The following is a 27,119-nucleotide window of genomic DNA, read 5'->3' on the forward strand; positions in this document are numbered from 1 at the left end:
ACCTGTACAATTTCAGAACTGTACATTTTTCAATTGTATATTTGTATATTCATTATTTTTTAAGGAAACACCCCCTAAAAAGCCATTGGCTTATGTGTGATCCCTCGCTTTTTGCTGTTATCTCCCAGAAAAATGTAACATAAAATAGGGATAAATAAATTATTATTATGAGCACAATACTACTGAATGATAACTGTATAATCAGTATCTCTCACAGCTTATCTTATAATATTGTTTTTGTACGAGTCTATTACTTATCGCTTGAAAATTGACAGACTAATTAAGAGAAATGTCTGACAGAAATATGAGTTAAAGAAATGCTGAGAAACGCTATTCTAGAATATTAAGGCAAATGATTTCAAGATCAGTTCTCCTGATCCTGAACTATCAGTTCCGCCTGAATAGTTTATTTTATTTAACCTAAAAGAGTCACTCAATCTATTCTCGCGATAATTATCCTTTATACTTTAATCTGGAGGCCTCATTTTAGGAATGATGTAGAGTTGCTAGAACGAGTACGGAGAAGGGCAACAAGATTGGTGAGGGGAACGAAGGGGTGCTCTTACCAAGGGAAGGCTTAAGTTCTGCAAATTGCAGTGTCTGGAGAATGGGCACCTGCGAGGTGATCTGACTGAAGTGTATAAGGCCTTGAATGGTTTGAGTAGGCTGAATGCTGATGGGATTCTTCCTCTTGGTCAGATTACGAGCCTGAGAGGGCATATATTCAAACTGAGGAAAGACAGTTATAGAATAGATGTGCAGAAATTTGCCTTTAGCCAGTGGGTAATTGATTGCTGGAAGAAACTTCGATCTGCCGTTGTGTAAATTGATAGCTTAAATAAATTCAAGGAAGAACTGGACAAAAAACTTTTGGAGCGAATGCATGGGTGAAATGGGAAGGGCTTTTTTTTTTTTTTTTTTTTGGCTGAGGAAAGATTTTTTTTGATTTGGTAGTTGTTGGCGCATCGGCTTCTGTGGCCATATTGCACCTCCCAAGGTTTTTGCAGTACTTTGATCCAAGCCCGAGGCGGGAATCGAACCCGCGACCTTTGGGTTGCCGGGCAGGTACTTTACCCACTCGGCTAGCCCGGTCGGCGCTGAGGAAAGACAGTTATAGAATAGATGTGCAGAAATTTGCCTTTAGCCAGTGGGTAATTGATTGCTGGAAGAAACTTCGATCTGCCGTTGTGTAAATTGATAGCTTAAATAAATTCAAGGAAGAACTGGACAAAAAACTTTTGGAGCGAATGCATGGGTGAAATGGGAAGGGCTTTTTTTTTTTTTTTTTTTTTTTGGCTGATACTTTATAAGTTTGCTTTCTTGCATCATATGCCTATGCTAATGCTAATCTCGGGGAAGAAAAACTAAAACTACTCATTAAAACCTCGTAGGACACCTTGCACATCTTGGCATGGAATCCACAGGGTGTCCTGTGATAGTGCTACCCATGCATTGCACAATGTGTCCAATAATTCTCTGCAACTGCCGGCTGATTATAGTGTATCTGATCATCATACGGCAGACTCTGATCACCGTTATTCAACGGCTCGTTATTCAACGAGCCGTTGATCAGAGGACCAGGGCATGCCACAAAACCGTCCCTAAACTATAACACCACGGCTTCGAGCCTGCACCAACAGTGCATCCAGGTGCATTGGCCTCAATATCGTTTTCTACAAATGGGGATAAGCCCATCAGCATTACAGAGTTGGAGGTGGGAATCATCTGACCAGGCGACAGACAGATTTCACATGTCGATGGTGCAGTGTTATAGCTGACGCGCCCATGCGAGGTGCAGCTTCTTGTGTCTCACAACAGGCATGGGTACCCGTCGTGACGGCCGTCGACTGCTGTATCCTATACGGGGTAATGTCCGTGGCATAGTCTATTTTTTTTTCTCCTTTCTTTTCCTCTGGAATGGAATGGGTCCCAGAGGATCCTGGCCCACCTTTCGGCAACACTAGGTAAGGTCAAAGTCTCTTTTGAGACAGTATGTGCTCTTGTGGAACTGGCCCACATTCCGGTGGTGTAGACGAGTACCCAGAATCATCTCTCCAGTTGACTGATGCTGGATAGCCAAGAGGCCAGAAAAGAACACACACAAACCTACACCAACATATTTCTGGCCCTTTTACAGTTGATTCTGTTCTTCACAGAGACAAGAGACGGAGAGTTGAACAGACATTCCAGGTGCCACCCTATACATATACACATGTCCACAGTAAATATGGATATTTGTCTTGCTATTCCAACGTTGTACTGGGTGGTTAGCTGGTCCACTGTGGCTGTGTTATTAGCATTAGCAGAGGCATATGATGCAAGAAAGCAAGCTTATACAGCATCAGCCAAAAAAAAAAAAAAAAAAAAATAAATAAATAATATTAATAATAAATAAATAAAATCCCATTGCACACATCGATTTGCTCTAAAAGTTTGTCCAGTTCCTCCTTGAATTTATTTATGAGAGGGGACACAGGATGTTCACCGAGGGCACCGACCACTCATGGCTGTCTCACGTGTGACCTTTTGCTGGCTGTTCGACCACTGTTGAGCCAGTCACAGCAGAGTCGTGACACCAGAACGGGAGCACTGAACCATGTTGGCTGTTGTCGAGATACTGGAACGTGCCCATCTTTCCCCCACAATCATTCCACGTTCGAAGTCAAAAAGATGGTGACGCCGACCCATTCTTCCTCGCACACACTCAACTCAAAAATTGATCGCCACATGTGCGAACTATAATCTTATAACAGCCGTTCTCGTCTCTGAGCCTTCACCAGCGTCACATACTTGTCCATTCGTACAAAATAGAGTGTTACTAATGCAAAGCCAACTTAGTGTATTTATATTATTCTTTTGTACAACAGGGTATATCCTGAAAATCAAAAAACACAGAAATTCAAGTCCGATGGCATCAAAATTTTGCAACATATCCAAGCCACATTTCTAAAAATCTTTCGTGGTTGGAATTTAAAAAGTCGTGAGGAAACGCAGTTACATAATTCTGTTTTCATGATAGTTCGCACTCAGGTTGAAATATAATGCCACTCATTAATGACAAAAAAAAAACAAACGTTTTCTATTTTTTTCATTTTTCAGCCATTAAAACAGTGAGTGAAAAGAAATAAATTTACAGATTAGTAAAGATTCTTTTTTGTGCGGTTTACACGGTTATATATTTCCAGTTGACGTCAGTAGAATTAGTTTGTGTCCAAGTTGCATCAAATGTAGACAGTGGCATAAATTTTTTTGCACGTGATTGTAACTGATACATAATCGTTACTTAACCACACGGTTAACCCATTTTCGTAATTTGCAACAAGAACTTTTTATTTTTCCGGACTTTGCCCCCAGCATCTTCTATTCTGTTGAAGCAACTTTTGGCTGTGCCAACATAGTACAAATATCATATTCCAATTATGCGCATCTGGAACGAGATTAAACACACCCCCAAGCGTACATAAAACTTCTACAAAAGTTATGAAACTGTTTTGCTTGTATTTTGTTATTAAAATTCATTATTTGTTTTTAATCATTGCTTTCTTTCTTTCTATATTTATATGTACGAAGCTCTTTACACTTGCAGAAAATTAAATTTATTCAAAAAATAAATTAAGGATTTACTCAAGTAGAAATTTTCATGAAAACTGAAAGCTTCTTGCTGAATAAATAAAATTGAAAGAAAAAGCTTCTGTAATCAAAGACGCCTCTTTGGCTTCTGAAAAGTAAATGTTTTTTTTTTTTTTTTTTTTTTTTTTCATCACAAAGAGAAGGGGAAATAAACTGACAAGAATTGATTTATTAGCGATCCTTGGAAAACGATTTGCCTTTATTCTCCGCAGAGTTTTTTTAAAAAACAAGTTTTCAATTGCCTCAATTGTATTTCTTTCACTACTCGATAAATCAAACAGTATATAAAATCTACCCAGTGCTTGGATTAGATCTCGTTTGGAGTAATCCAGGAAAGAAAAAAAAAAAAAAAAGTCATTCCCTAGAATGTTTTTATATAGAACAAGGGGCAGTTGAACTATCTCAGTGCTTGTTTTCGCAAGCTAAGAAATCCCATTATCAAACATTTTATACTTTCTTATTTTATTTATTAAAACAAGGCTTTGTTCCTACTCGAATACCAAGGGCTTTTTTAATAATTCGTTATTTATTTATATTCGATTTCGCAGAATCTAGATATATCCTAGCTTCAATTCTACTTATGGGTGAAGGTACAGATATTGATTGGTACAAGTTGGCTCTTTTATAATATTCTTTTTTGAAAATACGTTCCTTATTATAGCTCGTGAAACTATTTTGATTGAATGAAAGAACTGTCTTTTGAGTAAACGAGTACAAACCAGTAGACGCGTTCATTTCTTGAATAAATTGGCTACTACAACTGGCGTCTGCCGACTATCGTCTGCATTCCCATCCTAATGCGGCAGAACGAAAAGCAGTAAATTCACGGCGTTTGCAGCGGGGACAGCATATTAACAACGTGCTTTACAAAAACGGGGAATCTCTAGAGTTATTTTCATTTATTGGTTTTGAACGGCTGAAATATTAGGGTGTTTGGAAAACAAGGTACAAACGGGCATAGCGAGAAACGGATGATCATAAGAGAAAGCGCCATCTTCTAATATGGTAAGGAGAAAACAGTCTATAAGAACAACACTCCACTGTATTTTTATGCATGTGGCATCGTTATAAATATAACAGCGATGACGAAAACGAACAAACGCCGAGATTCGAAGCACCATTCGATTGTCATGCAAAAATCGAAAACCGGTACACATAAGTGCAGGGGATACAGCCCCCCCCCCCCCGCATGGTCAAAGTAATGTGGAGTTTTGTTACTGCTACATAATGATTAAAGCTCAGTGATTCCTTAGAACACTGCTTTAGCCATCCTTAAAAAAAAAAAAAATAAATAAATTCTGGGACTGCCCCTGTACAAGCATGATCAACCTGTGCCTTTGATTGATGTACTTTGATGTACAAAGTGTCCCAAAAGTCCCGCTCCAAGTTTGGTACATCCCTACATCTCTATGTTTTTATAGACTGAATAACGTTATATGAGCATTTTTCTGTTCTTTGAGATTGAGAAATGATTTTGATTGTGGAATTTATTTCAGGCTGAACTTTATTCCATATGTATTTTAGATCTGAAATAAAAGCAGCAGCTTGAACTACTGTTTGACAGTAATAGTGAATGTTTTATAAGCACTTGAAAACAAAAGATCTTTGGAGATTTCGAATATGAAAAGATATTCGGTCCGAAGTTCGTTCAGAAAGCAGTATAAAAAATCCAGTAAAGTCTAAGGTAAATTGTTAACTTGGATTCCACAGTTAATTGCCACTGCATTTTACAAAGAGCTTGGGTTCAAAACAGTCAGGTGCGAAGAATCTTTTAGGAAATTTTTTCACACGCAGTTGAGCTAGTCTGTTCCCGAATAGGGTTGCATTTGTTTGTTTCATTGACGGGTTTCGAACTCTGGTCTTATCCACCCGGTGTAGGAGGACGTGATTATAGCAACCCTGTTACCCACGAAGACTAACCCAGTCACTCAAAGCACGTGTACTTATGTACCCTCGCGCCCAACTCGGCAACCTTAATGATCCTAAAAAGGAAACACTATGGGCAAGATAAAGGTTGGTAAAGAAGCCGGAACTCCTTCGTACTTTACTTCTGTAGGTTGTCATTTTTAGGAAAATGTGGACGTAACTTGTTCCAGGGACCGGAGGTAGAGAGAATAAACGAGAAATAACAAAATTTAGGTTAGTGGGTCTGAAGATGAAGCATTAATGATTTATTGTTTCTGGTTAACGCATGTTCTGAAATTCCTTTTGCAAACTTGCATTATACTTCTTTTATTGAAAGTTGTACAACAAGTAGTACGCTATTACCCATGGATGGGTCGACGACTGACAACCATTCCAGTAGTAGTTACTGGAATGGTCCTCAATCATCAACCCGTCTCCATTTATTTTCCTATGGAAAGTAAATGAAAATCCCTCTTTTTTGGAACCCTATGTTATTCTAATAATATGTATTGGTTGAGGGTTTAGAAGCAAGAACAATCTCACTGTACTTCTATTTATGCACATAAATGAAGTATACTTTCATCTGTGCACAAATGACAATACGAAACGTTATGAAAACAAAAATTACAATTAAAAATTTTATTGAAATATGGGACGGTTCGCAAAATCATTCTAAAAGACGAAAATATAAAATTTCATCAAAATACGTCCACTGGGGTATAAGTTCTTTCATGCAGACGTACAGACATTTGGAAGTTAATAGGCACTTACACACTTGCGAATTCTCCTAAAATAATAATCTTTATTTACTTTCTTTCCATCTAGTGGTTCTCTCAACAAGTGTTTTTTTTTTTTTTTTTTATTCCCCTAATCCTCAACCAAACCATGCTTCCTGAGTAAAATTAGCTTCAATAGTTTTCGACAAAAATAATCAAATAAAAAACAACACTTTTATTTTACTTTCTCCGTTTTTGATCTCTGGGTGACCAAAGTTTCTTCTGGTCCCCCAAACTTTTTTCTTCATTTAATATCTTAATTTATTGTTTCCGTGTCATGAAGTTTCCTCTGGCTTCCCAATTTTCAAACCACTCGTTCAATTAGAAAAATAAGCCAGCAGTAATCTTCTTGATTTCTTTATTTACTTCCTAGTTTCCCAGCCCCCAACTCAACCATGCTAATAAAATATATTAACCTTATTCACTTATTTTCTTTATTTCTGGCCTCTGTGTGGTACATTGTATTCCTTGGTCGGGGGATACAATCAACCCAATCCAAGTTACCTATTCTATATTTAAAAAATACAACTGTGTAGCATTTGGCTGTTAAACATTAACTGCAAAAATTAATTGCATTACCATTAATATTTCCAATAAATTATTAATGGTAATGTACTTAATAAGCTTTAGCGATACGTTGTTTTTGGTGGGCCAATGAATTCCAAATCAAAGGATTCAAATTTTTAATTGCTTTATCTACACAAGATCATAAGATCTTCATAACGCTGAAATGGATAGAAATATTTCATTTAGAGGTTTAAATTTTCTGAATCTTGATCTTTGATTTTAAAAAAATTATTTACAACTAAATGATGTCTTTTGTGTGAAATTTTTCGCAGGTCTGTATGCGGAGAGCCATGGTTTTGTTCAGAACATGATGTACGATTACCGCACTGACGATTTCTTCTTAATGGGACCAAATGAAACCGCATCGGTAGCTCACTGGTGGAACGAGGCCGAACCAGTGTGGATTACGGCTGAAAAAAATGGTCTACCATCAGCCTTGTATTGGTGGGATGGTTGTCAAGTGATAATTAAAGGCAAGACACCAACATTCTGCGAGAAATATCGTTACGTAGGCGACTCTTGGCTCACTGTAAATCACGATACTCGTAAAGCCATATTTACTTTGTTGGATCAGCTTCAAGAAGGCAAAATCAATTTAGCTCAGATCTATTATGAGCCTGTGGATTATAACGGTAAGAAATATTGAATGTTAAAAAAAAATTCTCACAGTTAGATTAATGACTGATAGAAGGGTCAATCTAATTATTTATCTAAACGAAATATCAATTAGTACTATATATATAGTTTTCTGAAAAGAAAATTTAAAGTTCTATGTTTAAAACAACTCAACTTTATTCTTATTTTGACATAAATACATAATAACTTTATTTATCATCAATTTGCTATACATAGAAGAAAAAAATGTTCTTGTTTATACTCCGGCACGACCCCCACTTCAGTGGAGTTTACAATAAATCAATCAATACAAATGTTAATCGTATTTAGCAGTCACGGCTTGAACCCCAGTCCGCCGAAAGAGCGTGTGCTACTGCAATCGCGCTCCTGACCACTCGGCTACGTTTACCAACCGAACGAATAATTTGACCAGTTCCAGAGAGACCGTTTCGCGGATCCCCTGCAATTGGTCTACGGACCCCAATTTGGGAAACGCTACCATAGAGTGAATAGTGTAGAAACCTGGTTTCAGAAAAACGAAGTCCACCAAATCGCTTAGTCCAGAAACCTTTTTTTGGGTGAAGGGGAATGTTGAATAAGGGTGCGATCAATACAGTTCTCTTCTACAGCTGGAATGCCGACTACACTGAAGTAGGAATGGACACAAATTCCTTTTGTTTAATACAGCTAACTGGCCAAAAAGTGTTCGACTGTTCGGTGTTTTTGGGATCGCAGTCAACCTACAACTTATTAATTTGTTCATTAGGACTCGTGTTTGTTCCAAACGTAACAGTGTCCGAATGTTTTTAAACTGTAGCTTCCTGTAGAGTTCCTTGGCTACTGGTGAAAGCAATATGATGTTCTCTTTCGCATCATCCGAGTGAAAGCCATCTTTCAATGCTTTCAAACTTTTTTAAAAGCTATGTGGTCAAGGGAGCATGCGCCGATAATTTGGTGTCGATTCGGATGTCAATCTGAGATTTACTTGTCGAGTAATTGTCAAACACTCAAAACACATTTCCATTTATCTATACGGAATTCGAAATTTTACGTTAAAAAAATAAATAAATAAAAAAATCCGTGTTTCTATTCGTCCGATTTTAGTGAAATTTGAGGTGGCGAAAGATTTTTTTCTAAAAGATTAAAATATAAAATTTCATCCAAATCCATTCGCGAGGAATAGAAGTTGCTACATGCGGACGGACAAAGATTTTGTTCACAGGTTTATACGGCTTCCTTGATTTACATTATTTCAATGAGACCAAAAACAGTACCTAAAAAGAAAAAACTAAATATCTTATAGGAAACCTTACAGATCTTCTACGTCAGCAGAAGAGTTTTTACACATTCATTTTCCACGCTGCATGACAGATTAAGTTCACTCTGCAAGTATTAACTAATACTTGCAGCGTGAACTTGCACAGTCATTCAGCTACCTGTCCACGAAGAACAATAATTTCATCCAAGATTAGAGCATGTTTTAGCGAACGGAGCATTCTATTTATGTAAAATTACATTACTATTAGCGTATTCGATCAATATTGCAATGTCATGTACGTCAGGAGACAAACAAGCAAAGTTCATTGTTCTGATGAATCGATTTCCCAACGTTGCTTCCTCTTTCATTATAATAAACATCGCCCACGAAAAAGTTATTGACAAATATTTTTATCTGAATCATTCACTTCATAGATGTCTAGATAAAATATCTGTCACCCTGGTTCTATACGATAGCGCGAATCAAAAGAAACGTTTTAGGTGCATTCGCATACAGTGACTTGTTTTCACCATATCCGTCTGTCCGTCCGTCAGTTCGGTTTATTTAATAACTCGACTCCCAGTGCACACATTTTCATAAAAATTTATATCTGCCTCTTTTAAAAATATTTGTCATGTCAATCGAAATTTCATTAAAATCAGACAAATAGAAATCCGGAAAATATTATTATTTTATATATATATATATATTTTTGATACATATCACATAAGCCATATGCATTGTAGCTAGACTAGTGTATATTATATTTATTTGGTCTGAATGGGCAATACAGTGGATGCGCAGAAATGAAATGTTCTCATTCGCGCATATGAATCGGTTGCTTTTAGATTAGCTCGATTTTTTGTTATCAGTTTACTAAATACATAAATTATGAATTATTACAATTTTCTTATTGTATTAATCGCAGTAGAAACGTGAAACAGCCACCGAAGCCGAGTGGTCAAACGCGCAATGGTTGTTTCAGTGACTGTGGTTATGCTCATTTAACTACTAAATACAGAGACGTCTCGTATTTTTAATTATTTACGTTTTCTTTCACATATTATTAAAATCCAGGAGGAAATAAGTACAGTATGTTATAAAAATGCTGCATAATATGATCTGAGGCAAATAGAAATGCAATACTCGTACGTGTTGCTTTTAAATTTTTTATCAAAAATCCAAGAGAAAATCTGTGAAGTATTCCAAAAAGGTTGGTTGGTGAATATTGCGTCGTGCGGTATATGCAGCGACGTGAAAACAGTTTTCTTTTTTGCTTATATTAATCCCAGAAAAAGAAGAAAATTCATTAAAATTATTAAAATTTTAATAATTTAAAAAATAAAAATCGAACGTGCCTGAAATAGGTAACTCAAGTAATTTTAGAGAAAATAAATTTCGGGAATTTTGTAGTAAACTTATTTTGCTCTTATCTATACCTAAATAACTGATAACGTACAGGTGTTTGCCAACTGGTACACGTACGTACAGTAATGAAGCAATACGTAATTAACGAGTGATATACGCAGGGCGCAACCAAATACAACGTCATTATGAAATGCAACAAACTATTTTGAAATTATTATTTATTTTATTTTATTATTATTTATTATTATTTTTTTTTTTTTCAATTATATAGTTTTGGCTATTAAAAACTTTTCGATTCCGGGGACCTTTTTTCCTTAAGACAAAAAATAAAATAAATAATAAAAATTACTAATACTACTACTAATAATAATAATAAAAAAAAGAAAAATTGCGAAAGTTGCTTCAGCGGACCTACCTTCCCAAAAGATCGAAGTGACGGCTGAGGGATGTTGTGGCGCCATCTGGTGCTACTCCGAACAACTAACACCACACTGGACGCAAACAGGGTCCACTTCCATAGATGCATAGAAATGGACCTGTTTAGCTTGCTCCACGGCCTATCGAGGCCGTGGAGCAAGGGGGCGCTGTTCCCTGTATGACCACCACAAGGGAGGGAGGGTAAGACCATCCAGCCCAACCAATTGGAAGTGCTCCCTGTGCAATTGCGATAGTGATCACCCAGTAAGGAAGAGATACGCCAACGCATAAAGTGGAGCATCGAAATGAATACGTTCATCATGCGAACATACTACGAAGTAACAAAGCTAGAGTACCGGTATGGTGCCAAAGATCCTGCACAAGAGCCTAGGGGCAATAGGTGTCCCAGAGAACACCTACAAGGAACTTCAGAGAATCGCAATACGTTAGAGAGTTCCTCGACCAGCATTAACACCGGACATAACAACAACCCTGTGCACTTGGTACCAGTACCCGTCACAGGATGGAAGTCCTATCAGGGAAAAATAATATAATAATAAGAAGAAATAACAAATTATGTAGTAACGTTCTCCGTGCGTTGCATTTCAGGCGCGTTAGACTATCGAACGAACGCGATAGTGCAATTTCTGTACCACCTCCGCGATAGAGTGACCCATGCGTAGGAACCCACTATCATCCCGCTTTCAAAGTCTCTTAACTCATGACGTTTAATCCATACTGACATCGAATTACCGTCTACGTGATTGCAGTGTACCTATATACTTGCCAAGCGGTGAGTTGGTCCACTAGCGAGAGGGGTGTCAGCATCGCGTTGCCCAGGAACCAGGTATCCCATGAATTCCGCCCTTTCAGTGTATAAAGCAAAAATTAAAAATTCCTTGTCAGCTTCAACCGGTCCATGAGCCATATTTTCTTCATTTCTAGTACAGAGACTGATTAGATTAATGTATAGGAATATTTCCATTTGTAGACACGCCTATTTTGACGTGTTTTATTTTTAGGTCACCGATACGGACCTGACTCCGAACAACGAAGAAATGCCTTTCGCGACATTGACAATATTTTAGATGAACTTCAAGATGAAATCGAAAAAAGGAACTTGAAGGATGAGGTACGTGATTATTATGTTTATTTATTATAAACTTACATTGCAGTATACACCATTTACGATTTAAGTGAAAACAATTACTTGTATATATAATATTAATACGGAAGTAGTAAAAGTAATAGAATTAATAAAAAGTTATCAAAATTGAGAAATAGCATAATGAGTATAAGCAGGGTAACTAAATTTCTCTTCTCCAATGGGGCCCTTTCTCTCATGGCCATTCTTAGCCTCATGTTTTTAAAATTTTTTATTAAATTTTAATTCAATATGTCGAAGACTGATAGTGAACGTTGTAAGGCTATAAGTATAGAGCATGTATACATGCAATGCGACCACCGAAACTAACTCCATTGAGTACAAAGGAGAGATCTAAGCTATTTCGACAGCGGAAGAAATTATAGGGTGCGATGGAGTTGAACAAAAAAGCCGGAAAAGATCCATCCACATCTTCAGAGCCTTCTCCCCAGAAATAGTGAATTTGGTAGGAGTCGTGGAAGTTGATACTGCAAATGAAAACGATGAAGAGTCCTCGAAGCACAGTCGTAAACGAAAAGCGAAGAAGCCAAAACCGACTGCCAGAATTACTCCATCAAATCGTCCAACCCATAATATATAGCCGGAGCAGCAACAGGATTTTAAGAAACACAGAAGCATCCACGCACAGTTTAAACGCACATTCCTGGATAATGATGTCGGTTCAGTCTGTGATCAGACTTTGTTCAAGAACGATGTGAAGATTGTAGCAGCTCGAGATCACGCTCTTCTTCAAACAGCATTTCCAAATGAGGATGTAAGTGAAATGTCGGCCTGTAACAGTTGTCGTGGCTCTCTTAAAAACAAAGTGATTCCGGCTGTATCGAAGTCAAATGGTTTTAAATATCATCCGATGCCACAGCACTTGCCGAAACTAGATTTGGTAACGGAACGTCTGATATTTCCGAGGCTCCCATTCATGTAGATTCGTCGCCTGCGGCATTCATACAGTCAGTCAATACGGGATCCTCGGTCAAGTGATAAATGTTCGCCTAAAGAAGTTTCACTTAACTTCCACTATGCGTGTTCGGCACATACAATTTCAACATCAGGGAGAGTTTATGTTCGGCAAATGCTAGAGAAAGCGCATCGCCCAGACTGTGTTACGCTAACCATCAACATTGGGGAGGATCAGGAATAGTTTGAGCAGCAATTTCTTGGAATTCTTTAGGTCCAATCATCACCCTGAACGGACGAATTACTACCACTGATTACTTTGGTATGTTGAGTAACTGCGTTCATCCCATGGTACAAACATTGTTTTCCACAAACGATGTTATGTTTCAAGATAATATTGCTCTTATACACACAGCCAGATGTGATCCAGCCTTGGGTTGAAGGGCATGCAACTGAGGCTAAGCATCTCCTATGGCCTGCAATACCACCATACTTAAAAGATTGAGGTATTGTGGGCATATTTGGAGAGGAGAGTGAGAAGCAGATTTCCTCCACCTTCATCGCTCAAGGAGTTTGAAACGTTCCTCCATAGAAAATGGTCCATCATTCCTTTTAAGACAGTTTAAGAATTATTTAAACCTATTCCACGTAGAATACAAGCTGTTTTGTCCATTCTCTGTACACCATGAAGTTGTTTTCTCATTCAGGTTATTCAAAAACGAAGTAAATTGTAAATTAAGGTTAGCTGTCGCTTTTTAGAATCACTCTGACGGAACAACGTCATCCAATAAGAGTTCCCAATAATCGATTTTCTCTACTAGGATAAATAATTTTTGCAGCAATCATTTATATACTAATCCCCTTTGGCTTGCATGCTGTACAAGAGGCGATTGTAACTAGCAATCAATAGAATAAATGAAAAAATAAAGTTTGGTTTTTTTAAGTACCGTCATTTTTTTGCTTTGGACAATAATTAAAAACAATGAAATTTTCTTATCAGTTTGTCTTGTTAGTTCCTCTGCCACAAGGCAATCAGCATTTCTATTTGTTCTTTCTTGTACGTAGATTAATCTGGTGATAGTATCAGACCATGGCATGAGGGCTAGAGAGGGAATTGAACCAATACTCATAGGTGATGTCATTGATCCTGAGGACATTAAGTACATGGTCTACTACGGAGCATCTTCTATGATTCTTCCAATGGATGAAAAGGAAGAAAAGGTAAGCTAGCAACTTTCATTGTTAGTAAATTTAAAAACAGTGTAGCCAATTACCAGTACTTTACACGCACAGAACATCCTAAATTTATGCCACAAAATCGTTATGTCGCATATTCGGGTATATTTACTTAAAATTACTTTAAATTTTAAGTAAAGGTGCTTAAGTAAATAAGATACGAGGAACAATGAACATTTCACGTCAAATTTGAACTTTTCCCCCATACATGAATTATTTGTGATTTTGTGTTCTTTTTTTAACTTTTTTTTCGGTAATCTTGTGTTGTGTTGTGTGTAATATGGGATCTGTGTACTTTTTAACCGAGTAAATTTGATTAACGGTTATTTTTGTTAATAAATTTAAATATAACACCTGTTCTTACAACCAAATAATTTTATTATCATTTTTACAAGTAAATAAACCGTACATGCACGTTTATATACACACAGACCAAAAAAAAAAAAAAAAAACGAACGTTTGTTCAGTACAGCATTGGGAAACTTTCCAATAACAGCAAGTGTGCAGCGTGAAATAGATTCCATAATGTGTTTTAGTGCGTTTTTGTCTAATTTACAGCCGTTCTTCCAGCAAAATATCGCACAGCTGCGACAGAGTTGAAGGAAGAGGACTTCGTTGTCGAATAGCTCTCTGCAGCATATCCCAAGCAACGGACCATACCATGATACCACCAACAAAACATTCCCCATACCATGATACCACCAACAAAACATTCCCCATACCATGATACCACCTCCAGATGCTTGGGTCGTCTTAACATGGCAAGCTTGGTCCATCACTTCTTGAAGTTTTCACCACACTGTCTGCCTACCATCGGCGCAAAACAAAGAGTATCGTGATTCGTCTGACCACATGACTGTCTTCCAATGTTCGACTGTCCAATCACGACGTTCTCGGTACCACTGCAAGCAGATTTTTCTGTTTTTCCTCCAAAACAAGTGGCTTCCGAATAGGTAGGTACTGCCAATACCCAATTTCTTCGAATCCCTGCGCATGGTATGGGTTGAAATAGGACAATTCTGAGCTTGGTTGAATTTTTGTTGAACACTGGATGTGCTATTTTTCCTTAGTGTACGACGGCTTCGCTCTTGATTTTCTGCCACATTTACGCATTTGAGATGTAGAAGAGCCGCGTGCTTTCTGCTCATTAAAAACCTTTGAGATGGATGTTTTTCAGAGACGAGTTTTGTCTTTCGCGTCTTGAATCGTGGCTCGTGCTAAACGTGCATCCACAATAAGACCCTTTTCAAAGTCTGATCCACGTCAAAAATAATGCGAAGTTTTCTTCGCATTACTATTCTGTGACTGTCTTATTACAAATTTTCGCATTTTTTGGCCAGTGTGTGTATCATTTATAAGATGAAGAGAGGTGGTCTTCAAGAAAATTGGGGCGTTTCATGAGTAGCCCAGGTAGATCTCGTATCGACCTTAGCAGTTCTATACAGGGAACATATTGTATATTTATTTCAATAAATGGCAGTCTAAATTTCATAAAGGGTGTTCACAAGGAATTTGAATAAATCAGTATATTGCTGATGTCATTAGCGTATTTATGGTATATTTATTTTTTATTTACCAAATTGTTTTGTATGAGAAAGAATTAAAGAAAGTCACACAAATATGTCACGTGATAGATTGTTTTTATTTAAATGTCGCAATAAAAAGGGAACTTAAGTTTTTACGTGGTATATTAATATGGCTTTATTTAATTCTTTCTCATATGATGATCAATCACATGGACATCTCTTCCAGTTATTTAGATTCTCAAGTGTTTTCACTTTTATAAGCTCTGAATTAAAGAACCTATTTACACTGAGTGGACAGAAATCATGGGATACCTACCTGTTAACGGGTAAGCCCACCTTTCGCCCGGATAAGGGCAGCCATACGACGAGGCATTGAGTCCACCAGTTTATAAAAGCTTTCCACAGGCATTTCCATCTATGCTTGCTGCACCGCTGTCCATAATTCCGTCGCATTCCTAGGTGGAGGATCCGAAGCTCGAATTGACCTTTCCACAGCATCCCAAAGATGCTCCACAGGGTTCATATCCGGTAAATCGGTCCATGGTGGTAAAATCAGCAGAATGCTCTTCGAAACATGTTCTAGTCATCACGGCTCTGTGGGGAGGCGCAGAGCATTTCCTGCTGGAAGAGTCCATTGCCCTGTGGGTGCACGATGGCAACGAAGGGATGCAGATGGTCAGCAAGGATGGACACGTAACCTGGACAGCTCAGAGATGCACCTAGACGTACTAGAGGTCCCAACGTGTGCCAGTTGAACACACGTTGACCACACCCCAACAACTAATGGTGACATGACGAGTGCATAGTTTCGTGCGGTTTCCGCCAGATACGCACCCTCCCGTCTCTCGAAATAGCTGGAAACGGGACTCATCACACCAGGAGACCCATCTCCAATAGTGCAGTGCCGAGGTTCTTTCGCCTAGTTGCGTACAATCCTGTGTCGTGGTGTTAGCAATGGGCCTCTGGTGGGTCGGCAGCTCCCATAACCTATTGCGGCTAATGATCGCCCGATGGTCTTGGTGCAGACGTTTCTGGCAACTCCCTCGTTGAAGTTGGAGGTGATTTGTGCCACTGTCGCTCTCCAGTTGGCTGAAACAATGCGAGACAGACGTCAACGGCCACCTTCATCTACCGCCTTTCTCTGCCGTGCGCGTGTGGAGTGACCGAAATTGGTCGCATATAGTTTTCCACTGCTCTCAGTATGACAGGGAAAGACAGAACGTATTGGGATTCATATCTGAACTCACAGAAGACAATGTACACCTACTAGTTGGTGGACCAGTAAATTTTTATGTATTTCAAGAATTTGCTACACAGTTTCCAAGATTAGACAAGAGCTCACAGCTAGATTAACTTTCTGCATAATTTCTAACCACACTTGATAACAATAATGTTTTCTTGAGCTTGTGTTCCTGTGCAAATTATGGAATCTGTTAGTGAAGATATATGTCTAGACCCATTATTATGTGTATGCGATGTATGTAAAGCCCTAGAATATACATGGCTTTGTTGAGTTGAAAAATTGGAACAGATAATATATATAGTAAATATTATTGATTTGAATTGAAAAGAATTACTGCTCAATTGAAAAGAGATATATTATAGTATGTGTGCTTTTGCTTTAACTGAGTGGTTTTGCAGAGCACTTGTAGCACTTTCACTTATACAGGTAAACGTTATTGCTGTTTTGCAACTGTGTACAATATTGTTTATCTAAAAAAAAAAAAAAACCAAACTATTATATTTAGGCCACCCGAATAATTAAATTCATCTGCCGTGCTGTGTCTTGTGTCTGTTAATTGTGTGTGTTCTGTGGTCGATTTGTCTGTTTGCTAGACGAAAAACGCCAGTTTCTGGGGGGGGGGGAACCTTGCTATCTACGCCTGAGACCGACTAACTCAGCCACGGAGTGAAAAAAGCTCATTAAAGTTCCTCGCGTCATCGACGGAATTTGAACCCAGGCCTTTTCCAACCGGTGTGGGGAGGACGGTGACGATACCACTGTGCTACCGCGCAGACTAATATTGTTTATCTACTGTTCATATGTGTTAATACTGTAGCTTGATAAGCTGTCAAGAAGTACTTCAGTGTGTAAATATTTATCTCTAAGCTGTCCTCGCCAGTTCAAAAATAGTTTTCTATTTCACCTGTTTGTTTTCACTAACACGAAATTTGTAATGTATTGGGTGTGCGAAGGAAATGGTCTCAGGATGGCCATCCATTATTTCCATACAACTTCTAACAGCAGACAAGGAGGATACATTTGTTAACTTGAGGAAACATCTTAAGGAGTCTTCTACTGCTCAAGAGTAATATATGTAGGGACGATGTTCTCTTTATATAATAGTCCAGGACAAATAGAAAATGAAAACTTCTATGCCCTTTTGGGGTTACGATTTCTTTGGGGCTAATTGCCTCATTGAATAAATTAGGCGTTATGATGGTCTAGTAGGGCCTATGGTCTCATAATGGCCATCCACTGCTCTAGTTTTATTACCAATTATTGGAGAAGTATTTGATGTTTTCATTTTGTGAATAAGGACAAAAATGAGGCCTTCCTAAAAATGAGGCCTCCAGACCTATACACGTACTCAAGGCGTGGCCTGACCATTGCCTTAAAGAAAGGCATAATCAACTTCTTTTCCCTGCTAGCAAAATTCCTGTATATCATTGACAAAATCCCATGATCTGCTCTTGCAGCCTGTCTGCATTGCTCAGAAAACTTCATATCTGCCTGCACAATTACTCCCAGGTCTTTTTCATTTTCTACCAACTTAAGTGTAGTACCACACAGTTGGTACGTTTCTCTGGGGTTACTTCTACCCATATGCAGTACTTTGCATTTGTCAATGTTAAACTTTAGTTGCCACTTTTCAGCCCATCTGCCCAAATTTTCTAGATCCTGTTGCAGTAGCACAAACTTTTTATGGCGTGTTTTACTGCTCAAGAGTAAAATGAGTAGTGATGACGATCTCCTCATCGTATAGTCCAGCACAATTTAAAAAGAAAACTTCTTCTGTGCTCTTTTGGGACTATGATCTCCTCGGGGCTGCTTTCCTCACTGAATAAGTTGTAAGTTATAAAATACCTGTAGTGGCAATGGTCTCATGGTGGCCATCCACTGCTTTAATATTATTATGAATTAGCGTAGAAGAAATTGATGTTTTCATTTGAGAATAAGGTCTCATGGTGGCCTCTTACTATGTTTCCAAATTAATATGATTTGTGAAGTAGAATCTTACTGGCTGTGGCTGACAAAGACGAAAATTTCTAAGTGCTTTGGGGCGGTAGTTTCATGGTGGCTGCTTGCCCCATGTATCCTCTGATGTATATAGTCAATGATATTAAGTTTAAGAATATAGTTAATGATATATACTGCTATTAATAGCGTTAAAATTAAAGTTAATCTTTGTACATTATTTAAATATTCTCAGAGGTTCTGTGCTCCAAGTTTCAAAGGTTTTGGAACTCTTGTATATATTTGGATATTATGTTTAAATTCTCAGTGAACTGAATTTACGGATGATATTACCACTAGTAATTTTTTTTTTTTCTGGCCCCCAGGTCTGGGCAACCTTTAGGGCGGAATTGCTGGCACTCATCGGAATAGCACTTCCTCCAGTGGGTACGGGATTTGTGCAACACACGGAATAGTAAACCCACGAGCTAGTCGAGATCCGCCACAGAACATGCGCAGTTGTGGCCCACCTCCCCGAGGTGTAGACGGACATTGGGCAGGCTTTCCAGGTGATCGCCTACCTGGCGACAAAGAGGCCAGAAACAACTAAACAACACACACACACAATGCACAAACATAGCACTACACACATTTCTGGCCTTTTACAGAGTTCTGTATCCATCACAGTGTACCAAGGCGGAGATGGACTGAAGTTCAGGTGCCGTCCTACACAAGATAATATACATGTCGCCCACAGTGCTGTGCACGATGAGATGTTATTCCGAAAATGGCGTATTCCCAGTACACCCTTGATACTGTCGAACGGGGATAATGCAATTTCTGTACCACGTCCGCGATAGAGTGGCCCATGCGTCGGGCACCCACTATCATCTCTCTTTTAAAGTCGGTTAACTCATGACGTTTATCCATATTGACATCGAATTACCGTCTATGTGAATGCAGTATACGTATATACCTGCCAAGCGGTGGGTTCGTCCACTAGCGAGAGGGGTGACAGCGTCGCGCTGCCCAGGAACCCCATGAATTGTCCTTTCAGTGTATGGTTTACTCACAGCTCTGAAATGACAATCGTAACCACTATAAACCCACCTTTTAATTGTATAAAGTGAATCTAGATGAGATGGTCTTTAATTATGTCATCGATATCAACTAACACTGTTTGGTATAACATATATAAAAAAAAAAAAAAACACTCAGTTTTAATATTGTAACTGTTTTCCTGCACACTATTTTTGCAACTATGGAATAAAAATCGTTTATGAATAAAAGCATAAAATTACATTTTTGTAGGTGTACAACGCCTTGGTGTCGGCTAATTTTTCAGGTCTGCATGTATATAAGAAAGATGATATCCCTGAACAGTATCATGTGAAGCACAATCTTAGAACACAGCCATTGCTGCTGATTGCCGATGAAGATCACTACATTGAAGGGGTAGGTATACTTATTAGACACCTTTTGTTTAAAAACCGGTTTTAGGAGTGTTAGCATATGCATAAACGCATATTGTGTTCACCATGTCCGTCAGTACGCCCATCTGTCTGTCTGTCCACATGTAACAGCCCGACTCCCAGTAAATGGATTTTCATTCAATTTTGTCTTTGGTTCATATTAAAAGATTTTTAGAGCCATCCCAAATTTCGTTAAAATCGGACAAATAGAAATCCGGAAGTTATTTCTTTTTGCATACAATTTGTATGGAAAAAAGTACATTAAACTACGTTTGATTTGTTTACCGGCGTTTGCTTCCCATCTTTAAAAGTTAGTCCGTCGCCACTGGTGACGTAAGAAAGAGAAAAGTCTTATTAAACAGTGCTCAAATGGAATGGAAGGGAACGTACGGAAATGCTTTTCAGGTTCATAAATTTATATTTTCAAAAATAAGGCTAAAGACGTTGAAATTATTAACTCTCAAAAAGGTTTTCCAGAATGTTAAGATGACGGTAACGATTTGAAGTGCAGAATCATAATTAATTGTGGAATCTAAATAAAAAATAGATGTATAATTTCGCTTCTGTTAGATTTTCACAAAAATAAACAATATATTTAATTTAATTTTTGTTGCTAAATTTAGCGTTCCTGTTGTTAACTTCCATTTCGAGTACTGCCTGTAACTCTGAAATCAGAATTAATTATTTTATTTTTCGTTTAATTTTAAATTTTATTTTAATTTGCAGAATGGCAGCGCCATCGTACAACTATTCAAGTTTAAGCTAACTTCCAGTAGATGGCAGAATACGCACACCACTTGCTCACACATCAAATCTTCCATTACAAAACTCACACGACGGTTTGCACTTTGAGCCACTTTGCAGACAAGTCAGAACTTGTAACTGTGTCAGTGTATTCTTAGACACTCTCCTGCCATGTATTGGCAGTTAGCCGAAACTTGAGTGGTTGTACGATAGCGCTGCCATTCTGAAAAATAAATAGCAACAGATATATTGCCTCGGCCTTAATATTTACGGACCTCACTACAGTAAACATAAGGAATACTTACCTCGATTGGCAAATGCTTCCTACTAGAAGCATTGTCCTGCAATGAACTGTTGTTGCTGAAGATCACTGAAACCACTCTGGAAAGCAAGTTCTGGAATACTCACGATCAGTGTTGTCCACGAGCTCACGATCTTTCATTCTCTTGTTATCCTCAGGAATAAAACAAGTCCAAAGGAAACATACCAGCTGAAATATAATTTAAAACAGAAGAGATCCATTATAAAACAAAATAAATCTTAAAATTATTTAGATTGAGGGTTTACCGTATTAAAAAAATTGAGAAAACATTACTTTGTGCATATTATAAAAATTGCTGAAGGTGCTGGCCGTTATGTTTCTCACATACACTCCAGCCTAAACGTTTGAAATCACGTTTCATTTTTCTTAATTTTCAGAGTTTTTATTAAAATAGGACCAAGTTGTTTACCAATGTTTATTAAAATATTTTCTATTATGTATAAAAATCAAAAAACTTAAATAATATTTAAGAAATTTCTAAAATATTCAAGAAAGGCGTAGAAGACTCCTAAATATGGTAGAATATTGTAGAAGATTCCTGAATGTGGAAGAATTGCAGAAAATTCCTGAACGTTGTAGATGATTCGGGAATATTCTAGAAAGTGGGAGTATTATTTCGATATTGTAGATGATTCTAGAGTGTGTTGAAATAATATAAATTAAGATAATCAATTAGCATTAGCGACTAAGACCATATTGCTCCATGTATATTGTCTGTGCTCTGTGAGCGATTTTCTGTTTACTGGACGAAAAACCAGAATTTGCGGGAGAAAAACCAGAATTTGCGGGAGAAAAACCATTCTACCATCGCCTGAGACCGACTAATTTAGCCAAGTTGTGAAAAAGACCCATAAAAAGTCCTCACGTTATCGACAAGACTCGAACTCGGGTCTTTTCCACTTGATGTGAGGAGGACGGCGAGTCTACCACCTGTGCTACTCACGAATGCCGAATTGCATTCGTGAGTAGCACAGGTGGTAGGTACATCCAGCCAACTACTATATTCTATTTACAATTAAATATAGAATTCAAGCCGGAGACTATTGGAATATGTCAATATTCCAATAGTTTTTGTCATTTCACAAAAATAGTACACAATTTCATAGTGAGAAAGATTTCTTAATGTCACCGATATCCCTTCCCAGCATTTGTTACAGTCGACGCTAATTCAGGTCAGAGTTTATCAGAATGTATTCTCTTTAGTAGGCTATAGTAATATTAACAAGTTAGTATTAATATTATTGAAGGCAAATGAATGGGAAATCCAGCGGATGCGCAAAAACAAAATGTTCTCATTCGCGCATATGAATCGGTTGCTTTTAGATGTGCTCGTTTTTTGTTAACAGTTTACTAAATATATAAATTGTGAATTATTGCAATTTGCTTATTATATTAATCGCAGCTGAAATAGCCACCGCCGGAGCTCAGTGGTCAAGAGCGATATACAGAAGTACACGCGTTTGAGTGATGGTTCAAACTCATTATCTACTAAATATGGAGATGTTTTTGTATTCTTTCTATTTTGTAAACTCCCCTGATTTTGTGGTTTTCCCGAATTATAGACAGAAAATACAAGATACGAGAAATCCAGGAAAATTTAGCGTCTCCCTCCAAAAAAAAAAAAAAAAAAAAAAAACTATTTCCACTCAATTATTTATCTAAGCTCTCTTTAAATTTACATATCCCTAGGTCTATGGGATTAGATGGTAATTTTGTATTATAATTTATTGCTTCGGATTTTCACATGTAGGACTTGTCATTTCCAGATTTTGCTTGCAATCCGATAATCCGAGTAAAACAAGCAAACCGACTATAGATACCTGCACATACTGGGTCAGAGGAATTGGTGGTTTCTTAACTTAATTTTGCAACTTCTGGTACCCGATTTATAAGTAGTGGTTAATCTTGGTTTTTATGGCTTATGTACTAAGTTTACACGAGATGGAGATGAATTTGCCTTAACCATCCTAAAATATAGATTACCTGTTAATTTCACAAACTGAGATTATGCATATGTAATTCCTTCTATTACTTTCTTTCAGCTTGCCATTCCAGGAAAAAGTATTCCAGCAGGAACTGGAATATCTCCAGGAACCCATGGCTGGGATCCATACCGGACGAAAGATATGAGAACAATATTCTTTGCTCGAGGTCCAGGTAATTTAAGTGCTAATGTGATTTTGATTATCATTGATCGTTAGATTGCGCTTTCAGGCCTGGTAAAAATTAGCCCAGTTTGATGTTTCCCCTTCGACAACAAGCTTTATAACAGTACGCTGCACAACGAAACTTGGCAATTCCTTACCGGATACGAGAGTGCTGATGAAACTAGTCTTACCTACTGTATCTATTATAGCGTTTCTCCATGGTATTTCAAGGTTTCTCCAATACCTTGAAAACTTGCACCGTATTCACCATTAACGTGTCCAAAGTTAAAGTCTAAATGGAGGAACTATATGTTTTTAGAGACATATTGCAGCCGAGATTTTGATAGGTTCGCAATCAATTATCAGTCAAGATTCATGGAGGAGTACAAATCCTAGTTTCGTAATGAATGGTTTTGGTTTGACTATCCCACTCGCACAAAAAGTGGCAATGTTTTGTATACCCAGACCTAAAAGGATCCCAATAACTTTGGAAACTCGATATGTCACTTATATTTATCGCACTATGCTTTTCTTAACAAAAGTTTCACGTTCTCAAAGGATTCTTTCACATGGACAGTGACTGATTGGTATAGATGGATGGATGTTTCCACTGTGCAGCAGCACATAGCATTTAGCCTAATTTTGAAGATTCGATTAGAATCTCCCATTCTTGTCGTTTATGTTTTCATCCCAGAATATCAAGCAGTTCATCAGCAACACTTCGGTAGCAAAGTGAATCTTCCATAGAAAAATTTGAAGAAAGCTCTTTTTGTCATTTACTAAATATAGATATAGTTGTATATTTTTGCAGTAATTCCATCCCTAGATCTTAAAAGTTCTACCTCAGATAGGCCCTCGGTGACAGTTAGTGCTTTCGCCACATGTCACTCGTTTGGAGAAGAGTGGGTTCGATTCCTGTCAGACTAGAGGAATTTCTAAAGTCCTCTTCAATCGACACTATAATTGGTCGATCTCTTCCCGAGATGGACCACACTTTTGCAGACATACTATGTGCAATGAACACTTTTCATTGACAAAATGTTCTCGGTGGATTAAAATCACGCACAAAGCTCGTTTAATTCACTTTGAGTTGTAAGATGAGGCTTGTTGGTGGATCTGCGCATTCGTGTTCCGATTTAGTGCTAATATGGACTGTTCCCACTAGATTATCTTTGCTTTCTTCTTCTAATACAAGAAATATCTCTCGTATCTAGGCTTCTAGAGGAATAGGCAGTTCACTGTGACCAAATGATCTAATAACTGACAGGGATATTAAGATACTCAATTTTTTTTTATCTATCTCTTTCTTTTTCCGTTCTTCTGAATCATGCAAAAACAATAGTCGTTGACATGACATTAGCTGGCACGATATTGATGGAATGTGCTTTATTTATTTATTTAACAGCACTTTACCGATTTTTGTCCATTAAAGTGCAGACTGTTTACAATAAGTAATTGTATTTCATACATGAAATAAAATACAGAGAACTTATGAAAAAGTTGAATATATAAGCTGGATAACAGGATCTATGTCGTAATGCCCATTAAAGAAAGTAAAATATCGAGTAGGCTGTTTTTGTCATAATTAGTCCTCTTTTATATCAGATTAAAAATAGTTTTATTACGAGTAGTTCCAAGGGGTATTTTTTGCATCGTTGCCGCTACTAATAATAACCACTGGCTACCCATGAGGACATCATTAATAGTAAGTGTACGAATATAAAAAAGATAAAAATTGAATGGCACATTTGCGATCCTTTGGGATCCTTTTGTAGAAACCAACCAAGCGAGAGGTTAGCGCAACACACATTTGAGTTGATGGAGCTCAAGTATCCGCTAAATATGGCAATTATTGTGTGTTATTATTAAAATAATTGTGAATTCCGCTGACTTATATGGTTATACCGGAGTATAAACAAAACGTTCTGAAAACAGACCGCAAATATGAAGTGAGGATGTTCCGACATTAGATACCCTCGTGGGTAGCATATTTGGTATTATCACCATCCTCCCCCACACCGGGTGGAAAAGACCTGAGTTCGAACCCCGTAAATGACATGAGGAATTTTTATGGGTATTTTTATGAGTTAGTCGTTCTCAGGCGAAGGTAGCATGGTTTTTTCCTCCCGGAAATTCGGGTTTTTCATCCTGCAAACAGAAAATCGACCAAAAAACACACACAATTTACTACATATTATATGCAGCGCAATATAGCTTAAGTTGCTGATGCGCTTAAAACTCTACTACAACGACATTAGGGAAAACAACTGTTTCAAAGATCTAATTAGTAACTTTCAAAAATGATTATTTCGTAAGATCCATTACGCTTTTTTATTCAGATTAAATTATTTCTTTAAAATCTTAATATTCATTATCATTAAAAACATATCGCAAGAGGTGTTATCTGAGAACTGTCTTTCTTTTATGGAGGAGATTGTAGACATTATTTTAGATTTAGTAAATGTTTGGCCCAAAAAAAACAGGTAAATGATGAAACCAACTACTATGTTTCACTGACCATATTTTGGGGCACCCTTTAAAATAATCTTGTTCTTTTCGTAACCATGTTTTATCCATCATTAATGCTGAAAAAACTGTGTTCATTTCCATGTAGGTCTCAAGAAAGGATACACATCGCCTCCATTGGAAAATGTAGATCATTATAACGTTATCTGTCACCTGCTGGGCATAGAACCTCTAGCGAATAATGGGTCTTGGAGCAGGGTTAAGGACATGCTGGTCAGTGCTTCAACAATAAACTCTGTGAATATAGTAATGATAGCGATGGTGACATTAGTCTCTTCCCTGTCATTTCTCTAGTGATTATTTTCTTGATGTTTATAGAAGTACGTAACTCAAAGTTTTGTACACGCAATAGATTCATAAAAAATAAACCACTTTCGAAGTTCAATTTAGTACGTTTCCACTCATTTTCTAGTGAATACGAAATATTTACTAACAGATTTATTAAAGTGCTAGGGGCCGATATTGACAGCCTTTCTTGTAATTCTAATAATAAAATAACGGGATTTAAATATTACGTTGTCGAAGCTACTTAATATCAAAACTCCAGCCAATGAGATTACTGCAGAATGCAATGTCGAGAAGACTAGTTGCGCTTCGGTACAAATCATGGGAATAGAAATTGACCATATTCTATGGTCGGTTTCTCGGTTTTCTGGATGAAGAAACCAGTTTCCAGGAAAAGGTCATCTTCCGTACGGTGTGAAAATCGCCGCTCTTCACCAAATATGAAATATCATCATTCTATCGACAAATTTTATACAAACAAAATATGAATTTGTGCGATTTTGGCAATTTTTTTTTATGAAAACCCCAAACACGAGAGATATTAGAATCTATAATACTTAGTACCATGCTTGGGTTGGAGGTTCAGAAGACGAAAGAAGATAGCTGTTGACATTGGACTTGAACGTCTGTAGACTGTAATTTTCAGGAAATACATATGAAGGAAGGTTGTTCCAGAAAATGGCAGTTGAATGACTAAACGAGGAAGATGAAAAGTTGGTTCTGTGGGTTTGAAGTTGGACAGTAAAGATGTTGACTGGTGGCGGCGGCACGTGTGTGTTCGGATTGTTTTGAAAGAGAGAGCGGGAATTATAGAAGCCAATTTAGAAGAACAGTGCCCATGGAAGCATCTGTAGAAAAGTCATGCAGCAGAAACAGTACGTCTATGAGACAGCGAGTGGAGAGACTCTGTTAGAGAGGAGTCATTAATTAACTTAATTGCCCTCTTCTGAATGGAATCTAGACGCCTGAGAGAGGTTTTGGGGGACCACCCCAGCAGTGGGAACAATATTCCATGGAAGGGCGGATTTGTACGGAATGAACAACTGTTTAGAAGAAAAGTAACGCCGAGAGCGAAAAGAAAACCAAGT

At 37.7% G+C, this 27,119-nt stretch overlaps 1 protein-coding gene across 1 annotated transcript in view; it reads left to right on the forward strand.

Annotated features, from left to right (window-relative positions):
• LOC150091759 (glycerophosphocholine cholinephosphodiesterase ENPP6-like) overlaps positions 1–26,131 on the forward strand; it is a 63,233-nt gene extending 37,102 nt beyond the window's left edge. Inside the window, exons 2-7 of the mRNA XM_090376805.1 lie at positions 7,151–7,510; positions 11,559–11,668; positions 13,661–13,816; positions 19,847–19,990; positions 23,116–23,230; positions 25,835–26,131. Of these exons, the coding sequence (XP_090232931.1) occupies positions 7,151–7,510; positions 11,559–11,668; positions 13,661–13,816; positions 19,847–19,990; positions 23,116–23,230; positions 25,835–26,040 (1,091 nt within the window). The 3' untranslated portion in view covers positions 26,041–26,131. The remainder of the gene's footprint in view (positions 1–7,150; positions 7,511–11,558; positions 11,669–13,660; positions 13,817–19,846; positions 19,991–23,115; positions 23,231–25,834) is intronic.
• Positions 26,132–27,119: the final 988 nt, after the last annotated feature.

The sequence above is a fragment of the Mastigoproctus giganteus genome, chromosome 1, assembly GCF_048544385.1.
Source record: "Mastigoproctus giganteus isolate SK-2022 chromosome 1, ASM4854438v1, whole genome shotgun sequence".
Lineage (NCBI taxonomy): Eukaryota > Metazoa > Arthropoda > Arachnida > Uropygi > Thelyphonidae > Mastigoproctus > Mastigoproctus giganteus.